General features: G+C 40.3%; 1 protein-coding gene across 2 annotated transcripts in view; it reads right to left on the bottom strand.

The window, feature by feature from the left end:
• Nucleotides 1-18,772, bottom strand: part of gabra3 (gamma-aminobutyric acid type A receptor subunit alpha3) — a 145,525-nt gene that overhangs the window by 48,571 nt on the left and 78,182 nt on the right. For both annotated transcript variants that reach the window (XM_053846772.1, XM_053846773.1), the window contains exon 4: nucleotides 11,153-11,220. In XM_053846772.1, the coding sequence (XP_053702747.1) occupies nucleotides 11,153-11,220 (68 nt within the window). The remainder of the gene's footprint in view (nucleotides 1-11,152; nucleotides 11,221-18,772) is intronic.

Here is an 18,772-nt window from a genome sequence, read left to right as displayed (position 1 = left end):
TTTTTTTTTTTTTTTTTTAAGGAAATTTCACAAGGATGAATTTGGATCCATGCTGCCTCATAGTCATTAACCAAACACCAGTTTAGTAATGTGTTACAAAGATAGAATAATTCTGATCAATTTTGCTCCTATGTGATTTAACTTCAGTTATGCTGTTGACTGAGAGAGCTCAGCCGCAGTTGTCAAGCCGGACTAAAACTGAAAGAGCACAAACATGACCTTAAACAAGGTGCTGGACTTCCCACAGTCGGCTGGGCAACATCTCTTTAGTTGTTTTTAAACAAGTGTTGCATTTCTTTAAGCATTTCCTGTTCTTCATTTTAATGATATGAACCTGTCGGGAAACCAAGCGGGTCTCTTTCAGATTTTATGGGTGTGAAAAATAAACCTTCGTGGAGATTTAGTCTTTTTGATGAATGGAATTTGAACAGTGCTGGGAATCTAATGAGTTTCTTAAAGTCCATGTATTCTCATGGAAAGGGATTAATCTGACTTAGAAGTGAATCCAGGGCAAGGTGATTGATGCAGCATCCTGGGGTTTCATCCAGAACTTGTTCAGCCTGCCTCACTTCTGTCCTGATCTTCGACTTGCTGTTGAATACAGCAGATTTGTTGCCTGCATTTGAAACCGTCGACGGCTGAATATCTTCCACAAACCCGCAGAGATTTGGAAACCAGGTGAGATCAGGCTTTGTCTGACATGTTTGGTGAAGCGAGCTGCAGCACTGACAGGTGAAGTCGTAGAATTGTCAAATACCACCATGAGACGATTAAATGTTCCTTGACACGAGTGAATGAGATGTCATGAATAAACCTGAGCAGTAGGGAAGAGGAAGTAAGAAGAAAGGAGCTACTTACAAGAGATCAGCATCAAGACAGTAACCCACATTCAGCTGTGACACAATGTGGAATTGTGTAGCCGGCGAAAACTCCTCCAGAGAGTTTGAGTATCATGGATTGGTGTTTGGATTAACAGTCATACTCTCATTAAACACTGATCATCCGTCTGCACTGAAGGCAGATGCTCTGTCTAGAGGTCCAGGGCAGGGCCGAACAAGTGGCCCTTAGGGTGAGCAAGAAGCCGACATTTCTGGGACACTTGATTCTATAGCAGCGAGTAATTGGAACACAGAATGCACAAGATAGCGTTAGAGAGCCTAGGGTATAGACTGTGCTCTGCCCGGAGAAAAAAATGCTCTACACACTCTACATTTCAGTCTCGTCGGTACGTGTGCCAGTCAGATCTTTTCAACGTTGTTCAATGGTCTGCAAAAGCACTATAAACAAACCTTCAAAGCCTATGAAAAACGAACAAAGCACTTCAACCAACAGTCAAAAATATGAATGTCAGTAACTCCAGTTAAAAATGTGTTTTTTTTATATTAAACAATACAATACAAACAATACAAACTACAAGTATTTCATAAGTTTTACTTGGCCTTTCAACATAATTCCAAAACTGGTTCATACTTTTGAGTCCGCAAGTAACAACACAAATGATCACTTCACAAGGCTGTGTCTAAAAATTTGACGTATATGTGAGGTAAAAACAGATAGAAGAACAGAAGACTAAGAAAAAATGACTTTGTATTTCTCCATGAATTGCTGTGGTGTGGTACGTCGTCCAGAGGTATGATGACGTTAACATTATCCTGCACGCTAGCCGACCGTTGTTTGTTAAGAAGAAATAACTACACACTCATTAATATTGTATTGTTCATTTTGTTGGACACGTCACTAACCTTTGATACGAGGAGAAAGTAAACAAACGGAAGAGCAGTCCTTGTTACTAAAAGGTCCCTGTTGTCCTCCATTGGTTTTAAGTGATTTTCAATTCACGCTTCGGAATCTTGGGAATGCACTTTATCTTCTCACTTTGCTCTGGAGCCCCTTCGGTTTGAAGGGATCATTTCAAGTTATGAACAGCGAGTGCCCTCTCGGAGTATTGGGACACACCACACTTACACGTCAATTGAATTGGGACCGGCTCTTACGCTCACCTTGAATGCCACCTTTACTCCTTCAGCACACCTCACCGCTGTCTCACTGTCCTCATACATTTCTTCACCATCCTCCCATACGTCTCTGATGCTCCTGATTTGCGACTGTTGCTTTCATTTTTTAAAATCAGCATTGGCCAAACGTTTTTAGGGCACTGTTCTATCATATATATATATATATATATATATATATATATATACAAAACAAAACAAAAACCTAAAGACTTTTATTTAAGATGTATAGGAAATTGTTTATTTTGCAGTCATTAATAATACATTATTAATAAACTTACTTAAACGTTTATGCCAGCCGTGACTGTAAAGTCTTAGGGCAGCTACATCTGTAATATGATATTCTTGTTTTTTTTGTAAGTGCACTACCATTTGAGAAATGAATATCAGCTGTGGATGAACAACAGCTTCTCTTAATGTAAATGATTTGTAGGTAGTTTGTACCCTAGTCATGACCAGTGTGCTGCCTGATGATGTTGGCTGGTTTAGCAAAATAAAAAGTACTGAGCGTACCTCATATGTCTGCAGAAACAATTCAGCACTGTCATGAGCATCAGGAAAACACAAGACATCTTGTGAGTAATCGACTGATACAAAACATCTTTCAACAGAAACACTGAATTGAGTTTTTATTTGAAACAAAAAAATCTCCCTATCAATCAAAGCATTCAGATGGCTTCAGTGTACATAAAAAAATCATTTTCCGTTTGGTTTGGTCATTTCAGCACAGAAAAACTGAGGGTTTAGACACAACTAAAGAGTGTGCAAGCATCACCAAGACCCTTCCAAACCTCATGTGTAAAGACAATTTCTCCATGTTAATGAGATGCTGCGTTTAACCTCAGGTGTGACCATAATTATGTTTTAAAGTTCACTTCATTATAAGTCAGCAGATTATGAAAAATCATAATTCTGACATTTCTCTTGCTGACCTTTAGGTTTTTACGTTTTATTTGGAGAGACACTAAACCAGCCGAGATAATTGTATTGTCTCATTTTAAAAAACGGTACAGTGAAATAGCTTGAATAATGAGGTTTTTAATGACTTATTAGATGAATCCACAGGGAAATCATTTCCTTTGGCAAAGTCATAATGGTGCTAGTTGCTCTGTTTCACTCGCATGTTCTCAGCAGCTCGCAGCAGTATTTATTTAATTGCAGTGTCTGAAACGTAATCTATTAAATCCTAGTAAAGTCCTCAAATGCCAAACTTTCTCAGGTTAAAGTTTCTTCATCCATGAGATCTCTTCAGGATTATTCTTCTCTGCTTTTATTGACCTAGAAAAGTGATATTACTTGCTTTCCCAGGATTCCCAAACTTACATAACACAGAGAATTGAACGTAAACTTGGTCTCCTGGAAACTGGTGAACTAGAAAACAGGATTACGCCGCTGTGACCAATCGCACATTTAATGTTGAGTTCAACGAGACCAAATGCAGACAGTAAAATGCTGCTACTGAAAAACTGGCAAAAAACTGTATATTATTATTATTTTTTTTCACAGCCACGGGGTCAGGGGTTTGAATCCAGCTCGTGGCAACTCTTGGCGTGGCCCTGTGTGTTTCCTCTGTGGAGCATATGCCTGTATGGTCTCCATTCACCTGTGTGGGTTCCCCCGTGGGCTCAGCCCAAACTGTACAATGGTTAACCGAAGACTTTAAGTACTCCTTTGGGTCACCCTCACCTTTGCTATCGACAACAGCCTCATTTTCAAAGAGAAAAGGGTAATTGGTCCTGAAGAGGGGCAGCAAGGAGGGACAGTCAGCGTGGCCTCACAACAACAAGGTTGTCTGTTCGCATCCAGTTAGAAGCAACCTCACTACTGCGAGGAGTGTTTTATGTTTGTATGCAAGTTTACTGTGGATTCCTCCCACGGTCCAAAAACATTACCTTAGAATATTTAGTGTACTTATACAGAGGTTGATCGCAGAGTTGTCCGTAGTTGTGAGTGTGTTTGTGAATGGTTGTTCGTCTCTGTCGGAACTGTGAGAGGCCACCTGCTCTGGGTCACTGCTTCTCACTCAAGAGTACCTGGCTCCAGGTCCCCACAACCTCGATAAGAGAATAAGCAGCAGAAGATGAAACAGTCTTGAGAGGAGAAAACGGTGTCACACACATGCCACAATCTCACACCATTTACGCACGCTTCTTAGTACAGGATTAGCATGAGCAAGCATACAAGTTTTTAAGGCCAACAAGTTGGGGGGGGGGGGGGGGGGGGGGGGGGATTCACAAATGTGGCAAATATAAGATCCTTTTATACATGTGCATCATTTTGAACGTTCTCTTCGTCACTGGAATTTGTCCGAAATCATAATGATTTGGTGTTTAACAGTGTTAAATAAAGGCAACTTCTATTCTACATGTATTTTAAGGTACAGCAGACTATGTACAACAGGATTGTTAAGCACAGATTATAAAACAATACCTGTTCTTAAGTCATTTCTGGGGTCCGGTAGACAAGGTTAAGACACCACAAAAGCCAAAACTTGAAGCATATCATTTGGGAGTTAAGATGAATTTTGTCACACAAACTAACAGTAGTTCCCCACTGATGCTATGTTTGATATGATTTGAATAGTCTCTGACATGATCAGGATCGGGGACCTTCAGAAATAAATAAAACTGGGAATTATTTGACATGTCAGCATGTCATGCGTCACATCTTATTTTCATGTTGTTCAATGATGCGTTGCAGCTCCCCCAACAAATCACTGAGCAAAAGTGCAAATATTGACACTGAGTTCAGAGTCACAACAACAACACAAACAAAACATCAGAACAGTCAACTGATGCAGGCAAAATGTAAGATTCAAAGACTTGTGAAGTGCATTAAAAGATAAGACCGACTTGTCTGTTTCAGAGTGCGATGCTTCCAGAGGGATAAAACCTTATTATCTTTTGAGGCCAGGCTGCGGAAAAAAAACTTGAAAGGGAAACACTTGAATCCTTTCTGCCGTGTTTATTTGCACATACAGAAGGGAAACACACTGTAGCCAGCAGGCAGACTGAGCCCTGGCTGGCTAATGATCAGTGATTTCCTCACAACAAATATGCAACTAAACAATGCACAGGTCTTACAACTCCATAACATATTCCGATGACACATTCCAATTGCTGCAGCAGTGAATACACTGATTCTATAGCACCTGTATGTAGCGCTGTGCTGGCCACATTTAAGTTAAAGGGATCAGCAGTTTGAGAAAATAATAAGCAAACAACATTTTGCATGTCATCCTGATGACCTCACAAGAGTCGATCTGAAACTCAACATGTGGCCCTGACCACCAAAAACACCCTGCACTCTGTCACATGACTACTCTTTGTGCTGTTGCCATTGATTCATGATGCTGCCAAGTGGAGCATGTAGGGAGATTCAAACAGCAGGGCTAAAATTGAACCCCGTGAAACCCCAAAGGCGACATGAACTAGAAGGAAGGATAAGAAGCAGCCTATTGTTTTCAACATGACTGAGAGCCAGTACAAGAATGAGGTTCATCATAGATCTTGTCAGCAGGTGTGACCCTGGCAGGAAACACACCACAGTCTGACCGTTAATATTGCTTCTAAAGAGGCTAGGATGACCACAAAGATCATAGACCTGGAAACCTATTTTTCGTTCGCACAAAGAAAGTTACAAAAAAAACAAAACTTGGGGATGTGCACACCTCCACAGCAGCTCTGACCCAGTTGTACGCAAGTGGAAGCACGGATGAAGATTTTGAGGATATACCTGATGCCAATTGTCATTGCTTAAGTCAAAAACGTTTCATGTGAATATGAGGCTTAAATGTTTTGCTGTTCTCAGTCAAGATACAGTGGTACCTCGGTTTTCGAACGTCACGGAATTTCGAACAAAAATGTAAAGATTTTTTTGCTTCGCATTTCGAATGAAAATCCAGCAATCGAACGCCCCCGAAAAAAGCCGGTAAAAACATAACGTGCGTGGACCGATCAGCTGACCCACGACGCGCTTTGTTATTGTGTATAACGCAGCCTCTGTATGCAGACGTGTCCCGTTAGCTACATTTACTGACTGTTTTTTCTTCATATTGAGGTGTAAAACCTTTCCTGTCTCTGTATTGGATCGTGGTAGAGTGTCACAGGAGAGGTGCTCGCAGATCACAGATCAGGAAAACGTTGAGAATGCTTTTGGTAAAGGACAATCCCCATGAAATGAGAGTTAAATCAATACTTAGGAGGCTAATAATGACTATTTCATAGTGAATAAATATATATTTTTCAGACATTATAAAAAAGTGGATGAGTAGTAGATTTGTTTTGGTTCTAACTTAGTTGAATACATTTACCGTCGGTCTGCTCAAATCCATCCTGTAGTGCAAAGAGCCATTAAGTTAATGCTGTTGTGCTGAAGCGTCTCTGTTTAACTCGAGGTTATATTGAACTCTGGCCGTGTTCCCTTGTATACTGCTTAAAACCATCCTATAAGCTTTCAAGCCATTTGATCAAGGGAGCAGAGTGTTTGTAAACTAGTGAAGGATAAATCTCCAGTGTGACTCTCTGTTCAATGATGACCTCAATTCATACATTTCGCCTTTAACTATGACCTTTGGTGGCCACATTTGTATACTTACATCTGAGTGTGTGAAGAGTACAAGCAGGAAGACCAGGAGTTCAAGTTTACAAAAGATTCATTTCTTAGTTCAAACACTGAGCTTAAACAATCTTAATGAATTCATCACTTGCAGCTGATGGTTAATTTCTAAGACATGAATGATTTAAAACTTCTGCGTACAATGACCTAAGACCCAACACAAACTATACCGAGGTGAAAATATTTTTTTTTCACATGGAAACCCTGTGTGTCACGCCTTCTTTATAACCAATTTATGTGTCTGCCTCAGGGTTACGCGTAACTCAACTCGGCAGTGGCGGCTGTTTTACTATCATCTTGGCCTTGCACATCTTTTTTTAAGGAAGGAGTATATTACAGAGTAATGCAACCAAGTATGCAGTTCACTGATCATTTTTATAATTCCGTGTGATCCAACAGAGGAAATGTGGTATTGCAGAAGGAGAATTTCTCGACTGTGGGACAAATAAAGGACGTCTACTCTAATCTGAAAGAGGTAAAGCGGAGAGTGCAGGCAGGTTGGAAACGCAGGAGATAAATAAGCCAGGTTTGCTGTAGCATATCCATGTTTATGGTTCTACCTAGAGCGGCTTCAGTGCTATGGTGCTCAGCACATTCAGGCCTTTTTCAAGCGCAATAGTTGCTCTCCTGCTTGGTCCTATGACGGCAGGGATTCATTGATTTATGCTGCCTCGGCGTCTGTCCTGTATGTGATAACGCGTTCAGGAGCCTGCATTTAAACACAACTTTGAGAGCCTCCACATCACCTGCAGAGAAGCTTATGAGTCTGAGTACAGCCTTGTCATAATGTGACAGGGTTCTCCGGAGAGAGCGAGGAACGTACTAATTTCACTTCATGATACAAGATGTCTAGTCAGCTCAGAGAGCCAGAAAACACTCCCTGAGCTCTGGGCAGTCAATTAGCCACACCATCGAATATTTCAACGGCTGCATAATGTCGCCGGACAAAAAGATGACCAGTCTCAAGCATCTGCCGTCGAAAGGAGGTCACTCCTCTGTCAAGTGATTCCTCATGGACTTCCTCCAGAGGAGGATGAAATCATGATATGCTGACAAGGACTGCCTTTAGATGCATAAGGCCCAGACCAAAATTAGCAAGTCAGAATTTCTTTTGTAACTTTTCTGCAGCATTTACTAGGGATTATAAGACCATTATGGCAAAAAAAAAGCTTATTTTGATACATCGCATAATGACAGTTTGTCAAACGCTGTAAAATTTTGCAGTTATTGAACTTTTAAACTTTGTGAAACAATGAACAAAAATATAATAATGCATAAAATATGGAGATTCAGGAGACAATATTTTGAGAAGAGCAGGCACTTGGCTGGGATGCAAAGATTTTTCTGTGGTTCTGATGTTGTAAGCTGGGAATTCACATGCCAAGATCTTTTTGTCATTTTTCAGGAGATCATGAGAGAAGAAGTCACTCCTTTCACTACGGAGCTTACTAATATATTTGAGCGCTCTTTCTGCGTCTCTGCAGCGTGATGAATGACAAGGAGCGCTTGATTTGATCACCCCTTCTCACGTTGAATGCAAGCGATTGTTCTTATGCATTTATCCACTTCCAAATAATCACTGGTTTTTTAAACATTGCCAACAAGGAGCTAGCATTGCTGTTGTGACTCCGTTGTAGAGGAGACCGAGTTGGTAGCTAACGGTGGATAATATTAGCGTCCCCCACTCCGTGTAAATGGAAGCTCCAGCTCTCTCGCAGCACTGAGTGGCTCACTCTGTGTAGTGCGCTCACTGTGCCTTCCACAGTAGCATCAATTTTCATAGGGACAAAGCGTGGTGCCGTGTTTGGGTGTATCAGAACATAATGAGAGAAGCTGGGGAGACCGTTGTCTGGCTAAATAATCGTTTCATGACGATTATCGCATCTTCATAATCGTACAAAGACATAATCATAATCCTGATAAAAATCCTGATAAAAACCAGCCCTAGCGTTTACCTTAAATTCCTTTAAGGAAGCATGAATTATCTGTGAATTTTGATGCAACTTATTGAGCCAAAATATACACAGTTGTGGCTTTACATACCTGCACAGTCAAATGGATCGGTGACAGCTAAGAGTTCATAGAACAAAAGCAACAGCAAAAGTTAATATAGTTTGTGGTGATGTCAGTAAAGACAGCGGATTCAAAAACAACTGTAGGTGCTAAAACAGAGAGATGATCACACATTGGTATTTTCATGACAAAGCAGTCAAGAAGCATCTTTCCTTAGAATCTGCCTTTAGTTGCAAAGTGGGGATGCGCCGAAATGAAAATTTGAAGCCAAAGCCAGATGAATTTAAAATGCTTGGCCGAATACTGAATATCAAATCTTTTTTTTTTCTTTTTTACTGTTTTTTTTTGTTTCATAAATGCTCTTGAACACATTTTCATACATATGTTTCAAAGAAATAAAATGTTTTTTTTCAGCATTAACACATAAAGTAGATAACCCCACAACAAATGAATTCTAGTCCTTTATGTACAAGTTAGATTAGCCACAGTGAACAGGCTAATAATGTAAACAGAAGATACTTGCTTGGTAGTCAATACCATAGAACGTACAGATCAAACACATGCGATAAATGGGTCAGAAGGTCCAAATCACTTCGACTTCTGTTGAACCGCTCCTGTTCTGTCACCAGCCGACTGTGCAGTGACCCGGGGAGTCGGTGTGTCACCACTGAAGTGGGGGATTGCGTTGCCAGATTCCCACCACGGGCCCTTTGAGAATGGTGCAGGGGGTGACCAGAGTTTTATCAGCGGTCTCATAGAGCTTGTTTCGTCGACGCAGCACATTTTTGTATTTGAAAAACCTATTCTATGACAGGGGTTCTTAACCTTTCTGATCTCAGGGCCGCAGAACAAATGGGCCCGGGGCCCATTCAATAGAACTGATTCATTACTCTTGATTTCCTTTGTGATCAACAACCATATTTAATGTACTTTCACGTAAACAAACCAAAAACATATTTATTTGTCATCGAAAAGTGCAACAAGCAGCAGGAGAAGGGGCAAGTCATATTCATCAAATTTACTTAAGAAAAAAAAGGAGAAAAAATACACTTGATGCAAACTGTTGAGAAAATTGTTGAAATAATTGAAATTAGGAATAAAATAAATATAATAAAACCATGTCTAAAAATCATAAAATAAAAATAATATATTTTATTTAAACTCCTAAGAGGATATAAGTAAAGTGTGAATGAAAGTATCGCCAAACAGCAGTTTAGGCTTTTGGCAGGGGGCGTTATCACTTTCTTTATCATTTTTTTTTTTTTTCAAGAACGTCTCCATAGTTGCTATCTATCACAGCTGTCAAGTCAATGCAGTGGCTCACTACTGCCACCATACGTGGCTAATGTATTAAACTGAGCGTCTCACAGCTCTCACAGCCCAAAGGTGTAGAACAAAGACACTTTTAGCGGCGCTGTGGGAGGCGCTCACGGACTGACCAGGGTCCCCGGCCCTATGGTTAAGAATCACTGTTCTATGACATCGAGTTGTAGATTTAAAGCGAAAATCATCAGGCTGGTCACAAGACTATTAAGCTTCGGTGAATGTTTTTTGCACTATTCGGCTGCAGATATTCGGCTGCTGAATATTCGGTCCATCCCTATTATCAAGTCATTAATCTGATGAATTCCCGCAGCACACATAGTGGATATGGGAAATAAACCATGGAAAGGACGTCATCCAGACAGGCAATAACAGCAGAGTAGAGATTCACTGACTGACTCGATAGGTCTCCGTCGTCCACACGGCAGAAGAAAAATATGCTGTGGTGCTGGCTGATGAGTAAAATGTATCAAGCAGAATAGAAGATGGTGTGAGGACATCCTTTCTAAAAGATATGACGGTCTTTCATTCCCATCCAAGAGTGGAGGGTGTCCAATAAAAAAAAAAGTGATCTACAGCGTGAAAAGTGAGTTTTAGATCAACGCTTTTACCCCACTATGGTGGAGGTTGTTGGTCACTATTAGTCATTTCTGAACAAGTGCTAAACTAAAGCCAGAAGGGAACTTTTTAAAAGATTTAAGAGGGCACAGCTTTGTCTAAAACTTAAGACATAATATGGAACTATAGATTCCAATAGCTGAAATATTCCCACTTATTCAGTTCTGGAAGGGGCAACAGAGTGGACTACAAATGCCAAAAACCAGTGAAATGAGAGACAAAGATGTTTATAAAAAGTGGGTGACTGTGACTGGCTTCTATCTTTCTAAGCAAAAGTATTCCGAGACAGAAGTCTTGACACTGACTGAAGCAGCGTTTCATTTACGGCCAATAAATATCTTCAGCAGAACACACACACTGCCAGCCACTGTCAGACACCCTGAGTAAGCAAAGCGAGCGCCCAAACTTGCCTACGCACATCTTCATTGCATCAACAAATGAACTTGAATGGAGAAGAGTGGTTGTAATTAATTACTCTTTCAACGCATTGTTCACAGGGCTGCGAGATCATAAATCACGTGCCCCCAGCAGGGGAATGAAAACCGTTCAATAAAGAGAACAATACTCACCATGTCTGTATCAGACACCGGCCCAAAACTTGTCACGTAGATGTTGGTCCTGACCTCGGTGACACTCTCTGAGGAGAGGGAAGAAAATGGAGGAGAAATGGTTTAATCCCTCCAGTCTGCCGCAACTCTCTCTGACATCACGCCTGTCAAGACCTTTGACATTTACTTGCACCATTTTACTCAACATTTCAGTGATTCACTGCCTACATAACGGTACAGTACAGTTATGTAGGCATATAAATATCTTTATACATAAACCATAAGTCATATTTATAAGGTGAATATGTATTCGAGGTGACTAGTAAAAATGCAGCAGAAAAAATGAGACGTTCCTATCACGTAAACATTGCTGCTGATGGCTCTGGGTATCTCTAAATCCCTTATTGTTTGACCCGAGAGAGCTTTTTCTTCCTTCCTCAGAAGAAGCTGTTGCTCTGAGCGGACACAGCTGCTTTTCAGTGCATTAGCATTTGTTCGGCTCAACCTTCTTTTGCCCACTTAAGCATAAAATTTACTTTTGGGCAGGCATTAGTCTGAATATTTGGAGAGAAGGCCTCAAATTTGACGCAAAATAATTTCACTTTTAGCCTAATCTATGACCATTAAATGGTTCCCTTGGGCATGACGGCAGAAAAAACCCTTCCACATCAGCTCACCATGCAGCTGACTTTTTCAAATGTGCCCTTTATAAACAGATTAAAACCATTTTAACAGAAATGCCTGATGTTTCGGGTTCATTTATTTTCTCAGATTGCTAGTGTTGTGTTAAAGTACTGTTATATACAGCCGAAAAGCTGTAACTACCATGACAAAGTACAACAAGGCCTCACAGGAAATACAATAAATGCGTTGCATAAACACATATTTCATGTATTTATTTAGCGGCATCACTGGATTATTTGAAAGCTATTAGCAGTATACACAATTACCTCAAATGTTTTCCTTGTGTACTATTTATTAGTGATGAGTGGGTGAGGTTTCATGACACAGTATTGCAGGGTTGATGAAACAGTGTACTAATTTTCAGAGGCCACGAGATGGTGCTCTTGGTTCTTGGAAATGATGTGGGGTTCCATTGAATTAGTTGTTCAAGTCCAAACGTTTTACAGCAGGACACTGTTTCATGAAACCTCATCAGCCCTTCACTACTGTGTCATGAAACCTCATCTGCCCATCACTACTATTTATTACCAACTATTATCTGGAATGTTTCGCATTCCATTGAATTGAAGAAAATAAATAACTATAGAGAGTCACGGTGGCAGGTGACATTTTAAATTAAGACTAAGTAAACAAATACAAACAATAATTTGATATGTTTTATGATACTTAATAATCTAAATAATATGGAACAAAAGCAACAGCAAAAGTTAATATAGTTTGTGGCGATCTCAGTAAAGACAGTGGATTCAGAAACAACTGTAGGTGCTAAAACAGAGAGATGTTGGTATTTTCATGACAAAGCAGTCAAGAAGTATCTTTCATAAGAATCTGGCTTTAGTTGCAAAGTAGGGATGCGCCAAAATCAAAATTTGAAGCCGAAGCCAAATGAATTTTAAATGCATAAATGATCTTGAATACATTTTAATATATCTTATCTCTGTTAGTTGATTTCTTTTTAAATTAAGCATTAACATGTTTAAGTAGATAACCACACGACAAATGCATTCTAGTCCTTTTTGTACAAGTTAGATTAGCCACAGAGAACAGGCTTATAATATAGGCTAATCTAAATATTTTGACTAAAAAGTACATTACATGGTAGATTTGGGAGATCAGCAACTCTGTTTTTAATGTAGTATTTATTTATTTATTTATTTAAATGCATATTCTTGAGCCATTCCAGCATGCAATTGTTTGCCCTCAGTGTAATTGTTGCGCAAGACGTGCATGTTGGCAGTGGTTATTCAATGGTTATTGTATATCAACCGTAACTGTATATGGACCACTGCACATTAGTCATGTCATCCACAATAGCAACCTGTGACATTGATAGACTACTCAATATTAGTGCCTCCTATAGAGAACAAAACACAAGTGTGACGGACTCAAAGTTTTACTCTCATCCTGCGCTGATTCATCTCCCAAGACGACAATGTGGGAATAGGCTTTTGCTCCAGCGCTGAGACAAATCGCTGCTCCCTCTGGAGCAACTACATAACACTAAGCTCCTTCTCCAAAATAGGAACGATCCCTGGTGGAGGCTAAGTCCCAGATCACAGAGACCACCTACAGGTGAGGCTTACAGCAGGATGCCCAGGAGAAACAAGGTCTCCTTTAACATTCATCATTGCTTCCACACAAATGACTTATGCGTGATCATCACAATATCAAGTCAGTTGTTAACCACTAAAAAACACTGTTAAAAACAGTGCTTATTGTATAAGCATGGAGAATAGTGTATGGCACATGCAAAGCACTTGAAAAGAATTCAACAATACAAGCGGGTGCATCTGCTGCAAGACAGCACTGCAGCTGCTGGCGACACCACTGGCCTCAATAGAAAATGCAACAGAGCAGAAAGAATCTTTACAGCTGGCTGATTGAGAAATGGCAGTGTGTTGGTGGATGTTGTTGTGCGCATGTTGTTGACCTCAGGGGAGGAATATTGGAACCAAGTGACAACAATTAGATTTTGACTGATGTGCTTGTTTGCGAATCAAGCAAAACCGACCGGACCAGGACGTGTGTAATGTGCTTTCCGGCATCCCTATGTCCGGGAGGGTGGATAATTGTTTCCCCGTCATGTTCACTTCCTTGCTGGTCCTTGATAGCTCGACTGTGCTAACAAAGCCACATGGATCTTCTCTTTCAGGAGCTCCCATCAGAATTGTGACAGAAAGTTCTCTTCCTTAATCTGTCCTGGAAACACCTTCATGATGTTGTCTGTGAACCGCAAAGGTTGACTACATCTTATTTTACCTGGCATTCACAAATAATCCATCTCCCATAATCTTCATTGAAGATGTCCATAGTCTGACATGACCTCCATAGCTTCATCTCCTGTCTCTCTTTGGTATAGATAGATTTATAGATTTCCGCACTATACTTTCACTCAGTCTGAACCCCCTCAGTTTAAACAACACTATGCCTAATGTATGCATTTTTCAAATACAGTGCCTTGGTTGTCGAACGTCCTGGACTTTGAACAAATCGGAGTTCAAACAAAACTTCCTTTTTTTGCCCCCGAAAAAAGCCGGAAAAAACATAACGTGTGCGGACCGATCAGCTGACCCATGACGCGCTTGGTTGTGTGTATAACGCAGCCTCTGTATGCAGACGTGTCCCGTTAGCTACATTTACTGACTGTTTTTTCTTCATATTGAGGTGTCAAACCTTTCCTGTCTCCACACTGGACCGTGGTAGAGTGTCACAGGGGAGCTGCTCGCTCTCCACACCTCCGAGGCTGGAGCGCACTCCAGGGTTTGATGTCCTGTTGTGGGCTGGAGCTGGGACAAGGATGAGGCGAGTCTGGGACAGAGCGTTACTTGGTTTATGACTTTGTCACAGCCAAACTGCACAGAAGCGCACATTCAGAGCTGGACACGCACCGGGCACCTCTTCACTTCTGGAGAGACGCCACTCGCTCGGCAACCCCTCCCACATGCAGCGGCCACACACATAGAGGAACAGCGCACCTGCAGCAGACACTCGACATTCACTCCTACAGAAGCCTCTTTTAAGGCTTGGAACGAATTATTTCTTTTTCCATTCATTGTAATGGGAAAAATCGATTCAGACTTCGAACAAATCGCTTCTCTCTGGAACGGCTTGTGGTCGAGAACCGAGGTATCACTGCATGCTCCTTGCCACCAAGATATACAGGCAGAGAAATGTTGGAAAATGCCAGCCAGGAATGCACACTGCTGAAAACCCTGTAGTGAGTTCTTCAATAAAATGTCTGTAATTTCATCTTGTCTGATGTGACAAGTCGAATTATACTGGCAGCATGAGGCATGATCAAACCATTCCTGAGTTTGTTTTCATCACCATCAGCCTCGACGCTGCACCCCGTTTTGAAAAATGTTCAGAAGTGATGAAGTGATGTTTCCTCGCAGATATGAGAAGGCGTACACAGTGATCGCAGCATGTCCACCAGCTACACATGTGGAGAGCATAAGCGTCACTTTGTCATGTGATCCGAAAGGTTGACTCAAACAGATGGTGTTCTAATGACGGTGCAGGACTTTCTTATGTGTGTTGTGACTCACCAAACCAGTTGAAATGAACAAGCTGGATGTCTTGACTTGTGCACACAGACGTGCATCATAGTCTGTTATTCCTCACTATTGGAGCTACACGGACATTATATGGGGACTCTCCAACAAACCAACACAAACATCTATTTGTTGCTTTGTTTCCCCCTTTTTTGTTAATGCAATTCATAAATTACTTTTAAAAAAGTAATCCGACTGCTGATGACTCCCTCAAAAAGTAACTAGTTACTTTACTGATTATTTGAATTTAAAAGTGATGATCCAAGTATGTTGTCATCGCTCCTCCCGCTGAGATTTTATTTTGTCAATTTATATCGATGTTGTTAACATTAAAGACAAGAAAAATGGAAGTAATATAGATCAACTTACAATAAAGAATAACTTTATTGACATTGTGCTATACTTCATTATACTTTATTCTAGTTTATTCTAGTTTATTCCAATAAATAAATAATAAATAATAAACCTTGTCGGTGTGATCTTCCTGCTCTTGGGTTCTCCTCAATGTCTGAAATGTCAAAGTGAGATCACAAGTTACTCATTACGCTAGAATTATCAGCCCATGACAGCCCTCATTGCCTCAACAATATTGCCATAAATAATATGTTAAATGTGTTTTTGAAACAAGGTAACAAAAGAACAAACCCGAACCCTTTGGGGTCCTGCGTTTAGATTTGTATCTTTATATCTAAGCTTAAAAACCGTTAAACCGGCTGTTTGAGGTAATTTTTCAGCAGAACCTCAGCTATATGATTGTACAGTCCATATTTTATTTTGACACACTCTGACCCAGTGGACAGTCATTTGCAAAAAGCAACACATTGGATTATGAAAAACAAATCACAGTGATATATTACATTAAAATGTCAGAAATGCCCAATCATTATTATTGTTATTTTACTTTTTGGTAATTTTTACACGACAGCCTCAGTTAACTACAAGGCCAACGTTTACCAAGTCTCAGTGTGCCACGTCTCCTGTCGGCCACCTGGAGGCCGTAGCTGCACTTAAGTGATTGCTGCAGTGACTCACATCTCAGTGCTCAGTTGCGCAGGAGTAACATTTCATTTTTGACTTTCGAAAGGAGCCAGTACTTCACATCAGTGGCGTTTCTTCTTATACCAAGGAAAAAATAATCTAGAAAAGTCTGAAAACTAATATTAAATGGTGTTTAACTTCACCAAATGTTAATATTTTGTTTCCCTACGACGGCAAAAAATACGCATGGTGACTTGAAATAAGTAACTACTCAGTAACGCGTTACTGGCATCACCGGTTTCTTTCATGTAGTCCAGCTTTGGTTGATAGATTACGCTAGTGCATTTCTTTACGATTGTTATCCTTGGATGGACAGTCCAACCATGCCAAGATGTAGTTGATGTGTTGACGGTCTGCCAAAGTGAGGAGACTGTCTGGCTCACACTCTTTAAACTATTGGAGTCCACTATACTAGCTATACGGATTTATCATGTTCGTCAGTCTTCAGTAATAGAAGTTACCATTTGGCAGCAGGGACACAATACACAAGGCATCTTCAAATTGCTGAAATAGATATAAAGATATAAAATATCAGACAAGTAAAATTAAAAGATTAAACCAAAACTATTTTTGAAAAGTTACTGCATCTGTGAGTTTTTTGCACTGCTTGGATATTTTATCACTGCAGCAAATAATATGTTCCTTCAAGTGTATTTGCGTTGTCATATTGCCCTCTGTCACTGTGACTCGCCGTAGATAAACTAGGTGATCCAAAATAGCTCCAAAATAGTTCCATATTTCTACATTACATTTTATAGATTTTCTTTTGGGGCCTTTAACTCATCCCTCGCAGAGTCATTCTCCTACTCTTTCCTCACCCGCTGCGAGAGAGCTGACGGCTTGGTGGCTGGCAATGACAAAACTCACAGGAGAAAAGAGATTTCTCAATGATACTTGCATTTAAATGTAAATTTACAGCATGAGACAAGCCTGAGTTGCATGAATCTCACACCGATTGCATGAGGTTTGGCAGCCCCGCTCATTCCAACCTTCACACGGGCTCTCTCACGATGAAAATAATAATTCCTAATTTTTTTAAACTGAAACAAAGCTTTAATAATCATGCGCAATTGTATAATCAGATATTTCATCTTTTTTTCAATCCTACCCTTTTTTGTACAAAATTGTTCCACTAAAAGAGATAACCCACATTTTTGAAATAATAATTATGAATTTATCAGTGCTGTTGCTTTATTTTTTTGTTTTATGTTCACACAGAAATGGTAGTAGTGACCCAATTAAAATTAGCATCGTGATAGAATTCAGATTTTAACAATAAAAAAAGCATTTATTCATTATAAAATCTCCATGGAGCCCACCTCTACATTGAATGAATTTTGTTTTGACGGTTGTTGGAAGTTGGGAATGGCAGTCACATGATGATGTCACATGACTCCTGTGCTCCTCCATTCCCAAGGAGCACAGAACATCAGGAGATTGATGACGTAATTAAAATCATCTTAACTAACTCCATAACTCTTGGTATTGTCAGTGATCACGACTCAGATTGCCTTGTCAAGGATGCAGGATGTTCGGGGGGAACCTTAACTGATGTTTGGTAACAATGAAGGCCATTTACATTCAGGCCCTCTAACATGAGAGCAGCAGTCTATCCAGTTGAGCTGCTGTCCTCCTCTGTCAACACTCGGCAAGTTCATCTGTCCACTGTGTTCTTTATCCTCAAATTCATTTGAAGAGAACCCTACAGCATCATTTGGCAAATCCTGCTGAAGAAAATATGCAAGCCAAGAAACTATAGACTCAGCACATGAGGTTTCCTGTCGTTCCTTCACTTGTATGTTCAGTGACGCACCGAATTATCATGATTCATGTGATTTCTTCTTTTTCCTGAAGAAAAAAAAAAACGTGTTGTGCTATCCAAGCACTACTGCAGTGGCCATAGATGTTCCTTAGATGCCTGGTTGGAGGTGGTTTAAAGAGTCACCGAAATGGTGCCGGAAAAATGCATAAATATGTAGAATGAAATGATCATAAGTCGTCCACAAAGTTAGTTGTGTTGAATTTGAATCCCAGGTTAGAGTAAAACTAATTCAAATTCAGCACAAAGCAAGAACCAGAAATGTGCCTCGATAAAGTCACTACAGAAGATGCTGATGTTGAAGCATCCATTAGGTGCAGGTAGACAAGACTTTCAGTTTCAGCATCAGAGAAGAGATGCTGAACAGTGCGTGGCAGCTGGATTGTCCATTGAATATGTTAGCCAGCAACCATCAGTGCCGTTGGTGCTTTGCAGCAATCATTTCGCCACTGAGCAGGTACCTTTTTGCCTGAAAGTTCACCTCAACCAGGACTGCAATACCCACGGTTTTCAAATGAAAAGCCAGCTGCATTGTATATTTTGTAG

The sequence above is a fragment of the Synchiropus splendidus genome, chromosome 17, assembly GCF_027744825.2.
Source record: "Synchiropus splendidus isolate RoL2022-P1 chromosome 17, RoL_Sspl_1.0, whole genome shotgun sequence".
NCBI classification, from domain to species: domain Eukaryota; kingdom Metazoa; phylum Chordata; class Actinopteri; order Syngnathiformes; family Callionymidae; genus Synchiropus; species Synchiropus splendidus.
This window is presented reverse-complemented; position numbering and strand designations above follow the sequence as displayed.